At 50.1% G+C, this 15,084-nt stretch overlaps 6 protein-coding genes across 6 annotated transcripts; 4 read left to right on the forward strand and 2 right to left on the reverse strand.

Moving 5' to 3' along the window:
- Nucleotides 1–204: 204 nt before the first annotated feature.
- Nucleotides 205–1,986, reverse strand: N7458_005073 (aldehyde dehydrogenase family protein; the record flags this gene model as incomplete). The annotated part of the gene is made up of 7 exons (XM_056908455.1): nt 205–497; nt 546–849; nt 904–936; nt 995–1,055; nt 1,112–1,327; nt 1,390–1,622; nt 1,702–1,986. The coding sequence occupies 7 exons, from the start codon at nt 1,984–1,986 to the stop codon at nt 205–207; spliced, it is 1,425 nt and encodes a 474-aa protein (XP_056767073.1).
- Nucleotides 1,987–3,285: 1,299 nt separating this feature from the next.
- On the reverse strand, nt 3,286–4,890 carry N7458_005074 (polysaccharide deacetylase family protein; the record flags this gene model as incomplete). Its single annotated transcript, XM_056908456.1, has 1 exon — nt 3,286–4,890. One exon carries the CDS (start codon nt 4,888–4,890, stop codon nt 3,286–3,288), a length of 1,605 nt encoding a protein of 534 aa, XP_056767074.1.
- Nucleotides 4,891–5,293: 403 nt separating this feature from the next.
- Nucleotides 5,294–6,784, forward strand: N7458_005075 (M20 family metallo-hydrolase; the record flags this gene model as incomplete). The annotated part of the gene is made up of 3 exons (XM_056908457.1): nt 5,294–5,427; nt 5,499–5,813; nt 5,866–6,784. The coding sequence occupies 3 exons, from the start codon at nt 5,294–5,296 to the stop codon at nt 6,782–6,784; spliced, it is 1,368 nt and encodes a 455-aa protein (XP_056767075.1).
- Nucleotides 6,785–9,051: 2,267 nt separating this feature from the next.
- Nucleotides 9,052–10,846, forward strand: N7458_005076 (sugar porter family MFS transporter; the record flags this gene model as incomplete). Its single annotated transcript, XM_056908458.1, has 4 exons — nt 9,052–9,149; nt 9,202–9,527; nt 9,592–10,375; nt 10,444–10,846. 4 exons carry the CDS (start codon nt 9,052–9,054, stop codon nt 10,844–10,846), a joined length of 1,611 nt encoding a protein of 536 aa, XP_056767076.1.
- A 1,513-nt stretch (nt 10,847–12,359) lies between these two features.
- N7458_005077 (uncharacterized protein) lies at nt 12,360–12,581 on the forward strand (the record flags this gene model as incomplete). The annotated part of the gene is made up of 1 exon (XM_056908459.1): nt 12,360–12,581. One exon carries the CDS (start codon nt 12,360–12,362, stop codon nt 12,579–12,581), a length of 222 nt encoding a protein of 73 aa, XP_056767077.1.
- Nucleotides 12,582–12,737: 156 nt separating this feature from the next.
- Nucleotides 12,738–14,246, forward strand: N7458_005078 (mannitol dehydrogenase family protein; the record flags this gene model as incomplete). Its single annotated transcript, XM_056908460.1, has 1 exon — nt 12,738–14,246. The coding sequence occupies one exon, from the start codon at nt 12,738–12,740 to the stop codon at nt 14,244–14,246; it is 1,509 nt and encodes a 502-aa protein (XP_056767078.1).
- Between the last annotated feature and the right edge of the window lie 838 nt (nt 14,247–15,084).

A 15,084-nucleotide genomic window follows, 5' to 3' on the forward strand; every position in this document is an offset into this window, starting at 1 on the left:
AAATGGCATCGAGGAGGGATAATCTGACACCAAAGGTACTTAATTTATCATATTACGATAGTGGTAATTTAAGAACTGTAAATAATTTTCAATGTCGTGCGTCTAGACGATCACTTGTTTAAATGAATTCACATAGCTTATATTCTCATGAACATTTGTTACAATCGAGTCTGATTTACAGGAGCAACCAAAAGGTTGCAAAATCTACGCCGCGGTCTTCTTAAAGAAAAGGACCTGCGCGTTGCAGTGAGCCTTCATCCCATCGACACCCCATTCTGACCCAAGACCGCTCTGCTTGTGTCCTCCAAAGGGAGCCAGCGGCGATAATTCGAAATGCGTGTTGACCCATACGGTCCCTGCCTGTAGTTGCTTCGCGATCTTGCCAGCCCTGTCGAGGTCCTTGCCCCAGACCGATGCACCAAGTCCGTTGACCGTGTTGTTGGCTCGTTCAATGACGTCTTTCTCGTCGGTCCACTTGAGAAGGGGAACGATCGGACCTAGACAGAATTAGAGAAGACACCCAATGTAGCTAAGGAGAATCTTACCAAATGGCTCTTCCACGACAATGCGTGAGTCTTCCGGCGGGTTATCGATGATTGTAGGATGGATGAAATAACCGGCCGATTCCTCGATCTTTCCTCCAGCGACAGCTTTCCAACCCTGCACCTCAATGTCATCGAAAAAGGTCTTCACACGAGCGTATTGCATCGCGTTCTGGATCGGTCCGTGGGTGGTGGTTGGCTGGGAGCCGTCTCCAACGACGTAGCCATCGACGCTCTTGACCATGGCTTCCTTGAACTTGTCGTAAATCGCCTCATGGACGTAGATGCGCTTGATATTCAGGCAAATCTGAAAACGACAACGTGAGTGACATTCTAGGCTGCAGACGAAATGGTAACCTACCTGGCCAGTGTTCAAGAACGCGAAGGTTGCAATCTAGCAGAAACATTGATCAGCAGGGAATTTTCAAAGTCAGTGAGCATGCTGCTGTTACCTGGTCCGCGACCTTCTCAACATTCACGTCTGGGAGGATAATAGCGGGATCATTGCCGCCGCTGTGGTGCGTTAGCAGATTTGCACATCAGGCAATGATGCTTGGGTGGCGGCTTACAGTTCGAGGGTTACCCGTTTCAGCGTTTGGCTAGCACTCTGCACCACCTTTTTCCCAGTTGCGGTCGAGCCCGTGAAATTGATCTTGTCAATACCAGGATGACTTGTCATCCACGGTCCGAGATTATCATCACCGCTTAGACTTTGGACTACACCCGGAGGGAAAAACTGCTGGGCCAACTCGACCAGCTTCAGCCCGCAGTAGGGAGTGAAAGGCCTGTTCTCTGCGCGTCAGCGAAGTTGTTCCAACAATCTCGACTGCCTTGCGGGGGAACGTACGAAGGCTTTACGATGACAACGTTACCAGTCAAAACCGCCGGCGCAATCTTGGCAACTGCCAGTCGGATGGGGAAATTCCAAGGAACAATGGCCGCGACAACACCAAGCGGCGTATACCTATTGAGCACAGTGTTTTGCTCATTGTCCTCGATCACCTCGTCCGGGAGAGCAATACTAGCAAGTCCACGGATCCATTCCGGCGCACCGCCGACCTCCATCCAAGCCTGCTCTGTCTGTTGTTGACTGCATTAGCATTTGATGCATATCCCGCACAAAGTTTTACCACAACGGAGATCAATAATCGAAACGTACAGGTCTTCCCTGTTCTCGTGTAAGAAGCTCTACCAAAGCAGCAGAGTGCGCCTCCACCGCATCAGCATACGCAATGGTAGCCTTCTGGCGCTCCTCAAACGGCGTCCGAGACCATGTCTCAAATGCGGCCTTTCCAGCAGCAACTGCGTTGTCGAGATCCTGTTGCGTCGCTACTGGGACCGGAGGCAAAGCCTGCTTGTTTGCAGGGTTCACACCATGCCGGGTCTGCTCAGTTGGAGCGCTCTTGCCATTGATGATTTGGACGTAATCCTGTGAGAAATCCATATTTGCGCTGTTGCTGTGGCGAAATCGTCTTCGGATCGTCCGAACGGTTGACTAGGAGTTTCCTGATTCTGAAGAATGATAGATAACAAGGCGGTGTTTCTGTTCGGGGCATAATCGGGATCCATATATTATACTTTAATTATAAACAAAGTTTCGGCCGTCATAGTCCGTTCTTATCGCCCGACGACTCATCGGTAGATTTGACGGAACACGGAGTACAGCCCGCTCCAAATCAAACCGATCCGATAGGCCAGCAAAAATATAGCATAGTTACTGTAGTGGGGGAACTGATGACGGGTGCTTGGTAGCCCGATTTCTTAGGCGGAACTTGCTTTGTTGATTTGATCACGTCGTTCTCTTGTTTGGTTTGTTTACATCGTTTGATTGGTTTAACTTGTTGATGCAGAGGACTTCGGCGAATGGCCTCATATGAGATGGGAAGAAGAACCCTTAGGAGGATACGCTTTTGATATAGAGATTGATACACATTCTTTTATACACACCGTTGGAGAATCAATTCTATTCTATCTTTCTTATCATCTTCGAACACTGATTTCTTGATATCCGATTAGCCCTTTTAAAAACTTCTCCTTCACAAAACCTGACCTCTTATTTGATTTGGCCTTCTATGCGTCTTCTTCTGCTATGCTAAGGGGCTTTTCACCCCCCGAATCTCCTCCTAATCGCCTACTTCTTTCGTGCCTCGACCTGTCTGTTCCGCCCAGACTGCCATTGTGCATCCCCTCGTTTATTACGTACATAATTAACTAAGTTATGCATACATCTTTGAGTAATCCGATTAGACAAAAGTATCCAGTCCAGGAATCTCGTCTTGATATATACGTATTTATCTTATGTATGGATGTACAATTGTAGTCTACGTCTCACAAAGTCCCAGGTTCAGCTCATTGGACCTGTATTAGATGGGGATATTTTTTGTCAGTCCACGAAGAGGCATGAAACTCCAATGTATGACTGCGCAAAGTATCTTTGATATCTGTTGGTGGTCTAGTGGTATTATTTTTTGGTCATTTTGTATAAGAGGGGGTCTAGATTTATTATGATCACGGCAGATTGGCGAAGGAATGTTGGTTCGCATTGGTTGACCCTAACGATACTACACAGTAGCTATGGAGTTGTGCATACTGTACTGTGAGAATTCTTGAAAGACATAACCGTATATAACTGGAGCTTGCAGAACAACTGGTCTCAATCATAATCCAGATGGAGTAAACACATGATCACATTACAAGTACAAAGACACCTCGGACATTGGACACATCATAACCCTAGAAAAGTCTAAGCAACCTTGGCCTTCTGCTCCGCGAGCCACTCCCGAGCAATTTCCTCGTGAGTGCAGAACTCGACACTGTCGCCCCAGCTCTTCAGCCAAGTCACTACCCGCTCAGACATGCCGATAATGTGCGCCATTCCACTGGTGTCGGGATGCATGAGGATTGGGAAGATGAAGTCAGCGGACTGGGTGCCTTCCTTGCCATTCTCCCACAGCCACATGAACTTGTCCTTCCACATCTGCTCCACGACGCGCGTGCTAACGTAGCCGTTACTGTTTGCCAGGTGAGGCAGGTACTGGAGAGGCATCATGTCTTCGTTGTACCAACCGCACGGGATCTCAACCAGGGGATGCTGGCCGGTGGGGTAGGCCTCCGATCCCAACGGAGTGGGGTGCAGCCATGAGGAAGCGTCCTTGGAGAAATCGATGGTCTTGATGGGCGGGTCGCTGGGCGTGAAGTAGAGTTGCGAGTCATGATGCATGAGCGATGTGTCGTACAGGAACTCGTGTTTGCGGAGTAGCTCCACAGTGGTCTCGCGGATGGTGTACATGGGCGCACGGTATCCCCTGGGTTTCTTGCCACAGAGTTTGGTGGCGACTTCGATACACTTCTCGAGCACGTCTCGCTCTTGTTCCAAGGTCATCTGGTAAATTCCCTCGTGGGAGTACCCGTGCAATCCAATCTCGGCTCCGGATTCCACAACCTTCTGGACGGTCGACGGGAAGGTTTCCATGGTGTGTCCTGGGATGAACCATGTCACTTTGTTCGCGATGTCAAATTTCTGCAGCATGTTGAGGAGACGAATTGCGCCGACTCGACCAGCGAAGATACCGGAACTGTAATCGGCCATATTGTTATCAGGGTGGCAGCCGGTTCCTAGCCAGTGAGATACGGCATCGAAGTCGAAGGAGAGTGCCACCTTCACGCGACGGCGAGGAGGCTGGGCAAGTCCTCGTGGAACAGACTGAGTGACGAGGGATGTCGAAGCCTCGGGAGCGGGGATAGGACTCGTCTCGTCGAGGATTTCGTATTCGCAGTCGGTGGGCAGGCCGCCGTTCACCGGCTCCAAGTCTTGAGGACAAGAGCTTATGACCAGAATCAAATCCGCATGGGCTCTCAGGACGACGTACTGACCCTTCTCGCTAGTCGGGGGCCTGATGTCCAGACCACCGTGGTGATCGATAGCCACGTTCATGAACACGTTGAACGGGTCGGGGACCCAGTCATCGGCAATGCTGAAAGCAGGGAAAGTCTCTTTCAAGGCAGTGTGCATGTTCTCACTGCAATTGTCATGATGTCCTTGGAAACCTTGCATGCGGTATCGGTTTACATCGCACGCCGACCAGATGATGTCGTGGACTCCTTTGGTCGTATCTTCCTCCAGCGTCACCATAGGCTTGCGACGGGTGCTGTACAATTTGTCGCCCGTTTTGACGGAGACGGCGAGAAGGATGGTCCGGGTATGGACCATGGAGAGAAAGTCGTGAGGATCATTGGGGTTGAAGGCCCAGAAGTCACACACCTGCTTGCCATGGGTGTTGATGATCTTGATGGCTTGGCCTTTGCGGATTTGGACGGCCACCGCTTTCCGGGCTGGAATGAGGCCCATTTTGCACGACAAGAATGGTGTTGCTAGTGAATACGATGAATAGAGGAAGCTTAGATAAGTCAGAGAACTGGGATAGGAAAACCACAGGCATTAAGTATCGGGGGAGGAGTCCCCCGTTCAAAGTGGAGACGCCTATCGGCCGTTAGCGCGCAATCTTATTCTTATCGCATCGCCCGCGTGGCGGGCGTGAAACCTACGCATACAGGACCCACTCGCGTTGGTGAGACAATTAATAATGATGAGTTGGATCATTCCTTGCTGTTGTTGTTGTCGTGGGTTGTTGTGTTGATTACTGCCAACCATGTTTTTCACAGCAGCACGAGGCTCCTCGCTGACTGCATGCCTCCGCCCAGTGATGAAATCCTGGAAATCTCCGACACGATGCGCTTTCCGGGAGTTCTCAATGACGTCTGGGCGGTCAAAATTCACCAGCGAACTCTCCGAGGTCGAAGTCTCCAAGTTACGGGCTAATCAAGAGCGATTGATGAAAGATTTACACCACAGTTGTCAATGGGGAACGGGAGTCAAATGGGGCAGGTATGTATGCTCCGAAAGCATTTTGCCCACGGGGCTTGGCAATGGAACTAAATGGTGCTTGCCTGCCACAGCGACCCGACGGAAACGGGCATGGCTCGCCTCGCCTTGTCCCAAGACGACAAGAGTGTGCGAGACTGGTTTGTTGAAAAGATGAAACAGCTGCGATGTAATATCACCGTGGATGAGATGGGCAACATCTTTGCAGTGCGTCCGGGCCGTCGGACGGACGTCCCAGCCACATTCATTGGCAGCCACCTGGATACGCAACCCACAGGTGGAAGATATGATGGTATTCTAGGAGTCTTGGTAGGAATTGAAGCCCTCCAGGTGATGGATGATCTGGGCCTTGAGTCCGAAGGAGGTATTGGCGTGGTCAATTGGACGAAGTGAGACTCTTTGCGATCGCGTGACGGAACGAAACTAACCCGTTTCCTTTAGTGAGGAGGGTGCTCGTTTTCCGATGACAATCATCGCCTCAGGGGTATGGGCGGGGAGCTGGCCCCTCGCCCATTGCCATGCTCTGAAAGAGGTCCCTACAGTTGCCTCTCTTCCTAGTGCTACTTCTAATCCGGAAACTTTGAAGGAGGCTCTCCAGAAGATTGACTATTTGGGGGACACCCCCTGCTCGTACGAGGCAATGCCCATGGCTGCTCATTTTGAGCTGCATATCGAACAAGGGCCTCATTTGGTCTCTTCTGGTCAACAGATTGGGGTTGTCACTGGCGCTCAGGCATATCGCTGGTACACTATCAAAGTTGTCGGATCAGATTGCCATTCTGGAACCACGGCTTTCGAACATCGGGCCGACGCCATGTATGCCGCTGCCCGGATGATGGTCAAAGCCCGAGAAGTTGGCTCCTCCAACGGTTGTTTGGCCAGCATCGGGATCCTCAAGGCACTCCCTGGAAGCGTCAACACAGTCCCTGGGTTGGTAACTTTCAGCCTGGATGTTCGAGGACCGAAGATGGAGATGGTGGCAAAGGTTGAGGAGGAGTTGAGAAAAGAGTTTGAAGTGATTGCCAGGAATGAACAGGAGAGCAAACCGTGCTCTGTTGAGTGGACGGTAGATTTTGACTCGCCTTCCGTTGAATTCCATCAAGACTGCATCGACTGTGTCAGGGAATCTGCCGAAGCAGTCGTCCAGGATCCGAAATCACAGATTCGGGATATGATTAGTGGGGCCGGCCACGACAGTGTCAGCACCTCAAAACGGGTCCCCACAAGCATGGTCTTCGTTCCCTGTAAAGACGGGGTTAGTCACCATCCGCAAGAATACTGCACAGCGCAGGACTGTGCCGCCGGAGCATCCGTGATGCTTCAAGCTGCAATTCGATACGATCGGAAGAGATTTGCATAGATTATTCGCAGAGCGAAGCGATGCGGTATATTGGATTAGTTGGGCAAATGCGCAGGCCTTCGATTGAAACTGATTGGCTGAAAATAACATCCAGTATGAGTGGTTCTGTGAGATCGAGTTCGGCATTTCATTAGCCTGACGACGATGGATCACGTGGTGCTTACTCATTCTTTGTATAACCTGCTTCCAAACTCCTCGCAGTAGTTACTAGACTTGAACAATACAAAACACTCTTTTAATCTTAGGTCTGGTAGTATGTCGTTGCTCTGGGTCCTATCTGTTCGGGCATCACGAAGGTTTTCGTGTGCATCACGCGGGATCCGTGACAACTTATATGGTGTTGAGATTTCAGCAGTCTTCGATACCGCTGAGGCCTCCTTGATAGTTATCATGTGAGACACTAACTTTGTATGGTAATGTCGATCATCGGGAAGCGTGAAAAGCACGCTTCCACTCAGGGTTTCTCTTAAAAAAATCATCTTCAATATACCTTTTTGGCTGGCAGAAGCTACAGCTCCCCCTATCCTAATTTGTCAGGATTATTGACCTCATTTCACCTAACTTAACCTTTTAAACGCACTCGATTCAGTCAAAATTAATGATCTAAATTGACCATCAGGATTCGAGTGGCCGGTCTAGGTGATGAGTCTAATTAATCTAGACGAGTTTGGATGGATAGCTAGCTAAATTTTGGTGGTTAATTTAGCGGTAACTTTACGACGTGAATTCAGCAAAATTGAACACCCTAACTTCACCCAAATTGATCCGCCTGGAGTCAGATGGGCCTCTGAACTCATCTAATTCAAAGACTGAATTAACCGCCCTAATTGGTCCCCAGAATTGATCACCAATATTCGAGAGGTCAGTCGGAGCGGCCGATGTATTTGGGAGGATAAATGTAGGTCAATTCAATGAATCAATTATAGTACCTAATCGTGGTGAATCCAGCTGTCGATTCTGATAAAGTTGGTTGGGCAATTAGGTGAAAGCCCACTTTAGGTAGATGATCAGATCAATTCAGCTCAACTCTGGAGGCTAAGTCTGACGGGCCAATTCGGAGGAATTCAGGTCTTAGGTTAATCTATGTTAACGATTTTGAGGATCTTCTCTAATGGGCATTTAGTGGATTTCCACTAGCTAATATCTCACCTATTATAGCTTCATTCATCTAGTATTCCTCGGGGATGCCCATTGTGGAGCAAGTAGACGAAGGATTCCCAGGAGCATGTCGTCTATTTGATCGGGTGACCATCCAAAAGGCATCATTGTGACGGAATGAATAGCAGAAAGTGTACCAAAACGGAATTTCAAATTCTTGATGCCAGTGCTTTTTGATGGGGCTGTAGAGGCACTTTACAGGAGGGGGGATATTCGTGGATACGGCTAGCGTGTTGCGTTGTATTAAGGTACTACTGGCCAGGCTGTGCTTAGTGAGCCAGAGAGCTTATGTAATGCTCACTGATCAGATCAGGGCACTCAGAGGCGTGCTCAGGTCTACTCAGTGAGCAAAAGCGGCGAGGGTCTGAGCACTAAAACGGAAAGGGAAAGCCAAGACGTCCACCAGGGCGCGGGGATCTCGAGCTAAACATAAATTCTCCGAGAAAGCCCCGGAAAGCACTAAACACGTACATACGCTCAGCATTTAGCGTTTGAACCGTCCAATCCCTCGACAGCACAGCGCAGCCTTGGCCGCCCAGTGGCAAAGATCTAACCAACCACAGCCCTGGATTCAATGACGGCCAAGGTTGCACACGGCCCGTGTGCCTTTTGCTTTTGAGCCCGACTTGGACGGCACAGGGTTCTACAGACTCCAACAGACCAGCAAACTTTAAAAATGTCGCAACCCGGAGCCGGTGCTCTTCTCGGGCCCAGGGTCTGGCCCCGATAGCCTATTATGTTGCGCTCACCGAGTAGCTTTCCCGAGGTCCTTCCGAGATCATACCGACTCGATCGTGGAGAAACCCACTCCTCCGCAATGATCAGAAAACAATGGCCAGATGCTGTTTAGTCCCCCACCGCGATACCACCCCAGACATGACTGTTTGACTGTTGTCAGATAACATGGATGAAGTTTGTTGGTAATGGTGATTTGTTGAGATAGTTAACATGGGGTCCCCGCGTGCTGATCGTCGGACTATAAAAGTCACGCCAAATCCCCAGATTCTCATCTCCAGGTCTCATCTGAATCCATCTCACACAACTGAGAAGTCACCTTTCATACCTTTCCCCACTCTCTGCCCTTTTCTAGCATTTGATTCATCGCAAACATGGGCATCTTGCTCAAGCAGCCCGAGGGGACTGCAGGAAAGGCATGGCCAGCCATTCTAATCAGTGGTTTCGTCGCATTTGGAGGAATTCTCTTCGGGTATGTTACTGTTATGTCCCAATACCTAGGCCCAAGCTCATTGCCGATACAGCTACGATACAGGCACAATCAGTGGCATTCTCGCCATGCCATATTGGGATAAGACATTCTCAACAGGCTTCAGAGACTCTGATGGCAACCTCTCAGTCACTTCTAGCCAATCTTCAGCCATTGTGTCTATTCTATCAGCTGGTACCTTCTTTGGTGCCCTCAGTGCTGCCCCTATGGGTGATGTGATTGGTCGTCGTTGGGGATTGATCGCTTCGACTGGTGTCTTTACGCTCGGAGTCGCCTTCCAGACTGCTGCGACTGCGATTCCTCTTTTCCTTGCGGGTCGTTTCTTCGCAGGCTTTGGTGTTGGTTTGATTTCGGCACTGAGTGAGTAGTTTTCTACCGTGTTATATTCTTTGTCCCTTGCACTAACACACTGTTTGTTCTTTAGTCCCCCTCTACCAATCCGAGACGGCGCCCAAATGGATCCGCGGCTTTATCGTCGGCTCATACCAGTTCGCCATTACGGTCGGTCTCCTGTTGGCCGCTGTCGTGAACAATGCCACCCACGACCGTGATGACACCGGCTCTTACCGCATCCCAATCGCAGTCCAGTTCGCGTGGGCCATCATCCTTGTGGTCGGCATGCTCATCCTCCCCGAAACCCCCCGCTACCTAATCAAGCGAGACGATCACGAAGGTGCCGTCAAGAGTCTTGCCAAGCTCCGACGTCTCCCTGGAGATGATCCCGCTTTGCTCGCAGAACTTGCCGAGATCCAGGCAAACCACGAGTACGAGATGAGCATTGGAAGCGCCGGCTATGTCGAATGTTTCAAGGGAAATCTTGGAAAGCGCCTTCTGACTGGATGCCTGCTCCAAGGTCTCCAGCAATTGACTGGTATCAATTTTATTTTCTACTATGGGACGCAGTTTTTCAAGAATTCTGGGTTCAAGAATGAGTTTGTTATTAGTTTGATTACCAGCTGTGTCAATGTGGGCTCTACTATTCCCGGTCTGTATGCTATTGACAAGTGGGGAAGACGTCCTGTGCTGCTCATGGGTGCTATTGGTATGACGGTGTCTCAACTTCTTGTTGCTGTGCTCGGAACTACTACGACCAGTCAGGATGCCCTTGGAAACATCATTGTCCACAACGAAGCTGCGCAGAAGGCGGCCATCGCGTTCATTTGCATCTACATTTTCTTCTTTGCTGCTTCTTGGGGACCAATTGCCTGGTACGTTCACATTCCATCTGTCTTCCTTTTTGTCCTCATCTCCTTCATCAAGCTAATAAACATTCCAGGGTCGTCACTGGAGAAATCTTCCCCCTCAAGGTCCGAGCCAAGTCCCTTTCCATGACCACCGCTACCAACTGGCTCCTCAACTGGGCACTGAGCTTCGCAACCCCGTACCTGGTCAACTACGGACCCGGCAACGCGAACCTACAATCGAAGATCTTCTTCATCTGGTTCGGCTGCTGCTTCCTCTGCATTACTTTCGTGTACACCATGATCTACGAGACCAAGGGGTTGACCTTGGAGGAAGTTGATGAGCTGTATAATGAGATCAGTTCTGCCAGGAAGAGTGTTGGCTGGAAGCCGACCATTACCTGGACTGAGAAGAAGGAGATTTCGAATGCACTTGGAGAGAAGGGCCCGGCTGATGAACACAAGGAGTTCCACGAGCCGGGGATTGCTCATGTTTAAGGAGAGGTAGGTCTCTCTTTGTTCAAGTATGAACGCAGGGAAAGCTTTCATATGAGATATTAGCGAGCTTGGTGATGTCAATAAATATTATCAAATATATCTGTGTCGTGCTAGGCTTCCTGGAGACCCTTCAAGGGGTCTTAGCATATAGCATATCCATAAGTACATGATCTATGATAGGCAACAAGGAGTTTCCTTAGCGTCGAGACGAGTGAATTGTCAAAAAGGCCATTGGCGTACCTGCTCAGGGAGTATATTTTCCCCATTTCAACATTAGTCTCCTGAATAGATCTTTGACATTTGGAGGCAGTCATGAGTTGTTCACAATACTGTCAAATCGTGCCCATTTATCCCAGAAATATGTTCGCAGCATTTCCCGAGCATACTACAACTTGGATAGACCTTTCCACCATGCAAGACCGAAAACAGTAGACAAAGAGGAAAAAAACCTAACCTTCTACCCCTGTGATTGGACCGGGGAATAATTGAGCCTCACGTTATCCTCCCATGGTGAGGTGAATCGCCTGCATCTGATAGGTCCCAGCCCGATTCGCCACCTCAAATCAAAATCTGACAGGAGGATCGACCAATCTGCGACCATTGCTTATCTTTCACGTGAAACACTATATATTTTGATGTCAACGGCCTAACCTCCGTTCAATAAGAATTTATGTATGACAAAGGCTATAGGAATGGCCTGGGCGAGAGCTCGGAATGCAAGATCCGTAGATTTCCGAATGCGGATGCTTCATGTCTCGGATTGCAATTACAATTTCCAAAGAGTATATGTCGTGCTATGTAGGGAACTCTGGAGGGATACGAGATCTTACAATGCTGGAGATGAAACTCGGATCACTAAACTCCGTACTGGCTCTTGTCTCGGTCGGCATGTATAGATCTCGGAGACCTGGTATCCGGGCCAAGCTTTCCCTCGGCCTCTCTATCCCAGCAGGTCCCAAGCGAAGCTGCTCCAAAACCTTCTTATTGATATGTGGGTAGGTTTTGGAAGGATCTTCTCAATTTCCCGAGACCATTCTTGACGGGATGATTGGGGATCTTTTGCTGTGTTAGGAAAAAGACACGGTCCGAAAGGGGGGCTACAGTTTCTGTAGGATCCTGATAGAAGTCTCGGGCGAGTACAGGACTGTAGAACAGATTTTTCTCATTGTGTTGGTAAAACTATGAGGTACCAAGAAGAGCGATGATAAAAAAGAAGCATTGCGCCATGCATTAGCTTTTAGGCGACGATCCGAGAGCTAATCTGGTAGTACATCCAGTATATTGTGCCTTCTTGCTCTACTCGGTGCTGGTTATTTGGGTGGCAAGTCTGGCCGAAGGAAGGGCGGTGTGGGGCCAATAGCTGACTTGCTGTTGGAGAAAAAAGAAAGTAAAAAAAAACTCTTCACTTGCGGATGACCTCCTCCTGAATCCTAAATTTATCGATTCTCTTGAGCTAGCAGCCTAGCACACTATCAGTGAACGACCTACCCCGTGTTCTGCGAACAATTCCCCAATGAATTATCTCGCTATCGACTTGCCGTGGGCAGGTGGCCCCATCGAGGCGGTCTCGTTCGAGAAAGTCGCCTCCGCGATGGCCAAGTTTATCTCCACCTCCCCTGATCTCCACTGTTTCGAGCCCAAACGATCCAACGAGATCCAGCGATTCGCAAGATTCTCCAACAGCTTCCAGCCTCTGCCCATGGATCTGGACCCCACCGCCCACCGCATGATGTAATGCTGCTCCCGGCACATTTTTCGGCGATCAGTCAAAACCGGCGGTGACCCTCCGATTCAAAGCTGCCAACTCTCCTCCTCTCTCTTTCTCGCATACCCTCTTCTCTCTCTCTTGTCATTGTTGTCATCTAACCTCCTTTCCTTCCTCCCGCTCACAATGGCACCCCTCAAGCTCAACAATCAGAACCTCGCACAAATCGCGACCGCGGGCGAGACCCAGGTCAAGGTTCCGACCTACCAGCGCGGTGGCGCCGTCAAGGAAGGAATCGTCCATGTCGGTGTCGGTGGCTTCCACAGAGCTCATCTGGCTGTCTACGTCGATCAATTGATGCAGAAGCATGGTGTGACCGACTACGCCATCTGCGGTGTCGGCCTGCAGCCCTTCGATGCCGGCATGCGCGACGCCCTGGGTTCGCAGGACCATCTCTACACTGTGATCGAACGGTCGGCCAAGGGCAGCTTTGCCAATATCGTGGGCAGCATCAACTCCTATCTCTTCGCTCCCGATAACCGCGAGGCCGTCATCGCCAAGATGGCTCACCCCGATACCCACATTGTCTCGCTCACCATCACCGAGAGCGGTTACTACTACAACGAGAACACCCACGAGCTCCAGAGCGAGAACCCCGATATTCAGCACGATCTCGACCCGGCCAACGAGAACGCCCCCCGCACCACCTTCGGTTTCCTCTACGCTGCTCTCGTCCGCCGCCGCCAGCAAGGTCTCAAGCCCTTCACCGTCATGTCCTGTGATAACATGTTGAAGAACGGCTCCATCACACGCCACATGCTCGAGTCATTCGCGCACCTCCGCAACCCGGAGATGGCCAAGTGGATCTCCGAGCAAGGCGGTTTCCCCAACGCCATGGTCGACCGCATCACCCCCCAGACCGCCCCCTCCGACAAGGTCGCCCTCGCAGAGAACTTCGGCATCGAGGACTCATGGCCCGTCGTCACAGAGCCCTTCATGCAGTGGGTCATTGAAGACAAGTTCTCCGACGGCCGCCCACCTTTCGAAAAGGTCGGCGCCCAGGTTGTCAAGGACGTGCACGACGTCGAGCAATTCGAGAAGCACAAGCTGCGCCTGCTCAACGGCAGCCACTCCGCCATCGGCTACCCGGGCCAACTAGCCGGCTTCAAGTACGTGCACGAGGTAATGGAGAACCCCCTCTTCCGCAAATTCATCTGGCAATACATGCAAGAAGAAGTCAAGCCCCTTCTCCCCGAAATCCCCGGCGTCAACATCGACGACTACTGCCACACCCTCATGGAGCGTTTCTCCAACCCCACCATCATGGACCAACTGCCCCGCGTCGCCCTCAACGCCTCCGGCAAAATTCCCCAATTCATCATGCCCTCCATCGCCGAACAGATCTGGGTCACCGGGCCCTTCCGCCGTCTGTGCTTCATCGCCGCCGCCTGGTTCCACTACATCAACGGTGTCGACGATAACGGCAACACTTTCGCCGTTGACGACCCCATGCGCGAGGAACTCCAGGCCAAGGCTCGCGCCGGCGGTACCAACCCCGCCGAGCTCCTGAGCATTAAGAATCTCTTCGGTGATGATTTGCGCGGTGACAAACGGTTCCTCCAGGAGATGACCACTGCCATGGAGGACATCGCCCGGGATGGTATCTTGAAGACTATCCCCAAGTACATTGATTAGATTTGTGCTGTACCATACCAACCACCGATGTCGTCTGGAAATATGGTGTGCATTCATAAAGATAGATTTGTGTCAGCGAGCGATTTTGTTTTGATATGATGTTTGATTTCTTTTTTCTTCGTGTTATGATTTGGTAATTTACACATCTGGACATAGAGATAGATCGAGGATAGAAAAAAGTCCTTTTATTCTCATTTCAATTATTACCTACAGTACCTAATACCTACGACGATGCCAAGAGCGTAACCGAATGGCAATTGATGGCTACAGGAGAAATGCAGCGCAGAACCTAGCACTAGTCGAATGGAGGGAGTCATGGCTCAACTCGCCTCCATCCATTAAGGCATTAAACTTGCTGGCATGATAGCATCCACAGTCAATCCCACATCTCACCCGTGGAAAGAAGAAAGCAAACCAAACTCAGTGGACACATCTTCAATTCACATCTCTTTTTTTGAATGTTATGCGATATCCGCTGCCGACGCTTAATTATCCGAAAACGGAAATACCTTTTCTATGTTGACGGCTGATTTTCCTAAAACGGTAGCCAAGTACTCGAGCTTGCGATATCCCGTTAACTTGAACCGAAGAAGGGATACAAAAGTAGTAAGGGCAAAAGGGTCACATGGTTTGAGTATGTTGATTATAGACGATTTATCTTGTTGTTTACCGTTTTGCAATGGTGGCCTTGTTGGTAGGCATGACGGCGCTATGTTTTTGCTGAGCTTTGCATGGCTACGTCAAGTAGTCACTGGACATAATTGTCATATAATAACATATAGCGTGTGCCATATACTTCATTGCCATTCTCTACACCGTTCCAATTGTATACCTCGTT

The sequence above is a fragment of the Penicillium daleae genome (assembly GCF_028827525.1).
Source record: "Penicillium daleae strain IBT 16125 chromosome Unknown utg000005l_segment0_segment0, whole genome shotgun sequence".
Lineage (NCBI taxonomy): Eukaryota > Fungi > Ascomycota > Eurotiomycetes > Eurotiales > Aspergillaceae > Penicillium > Penicillium daleae.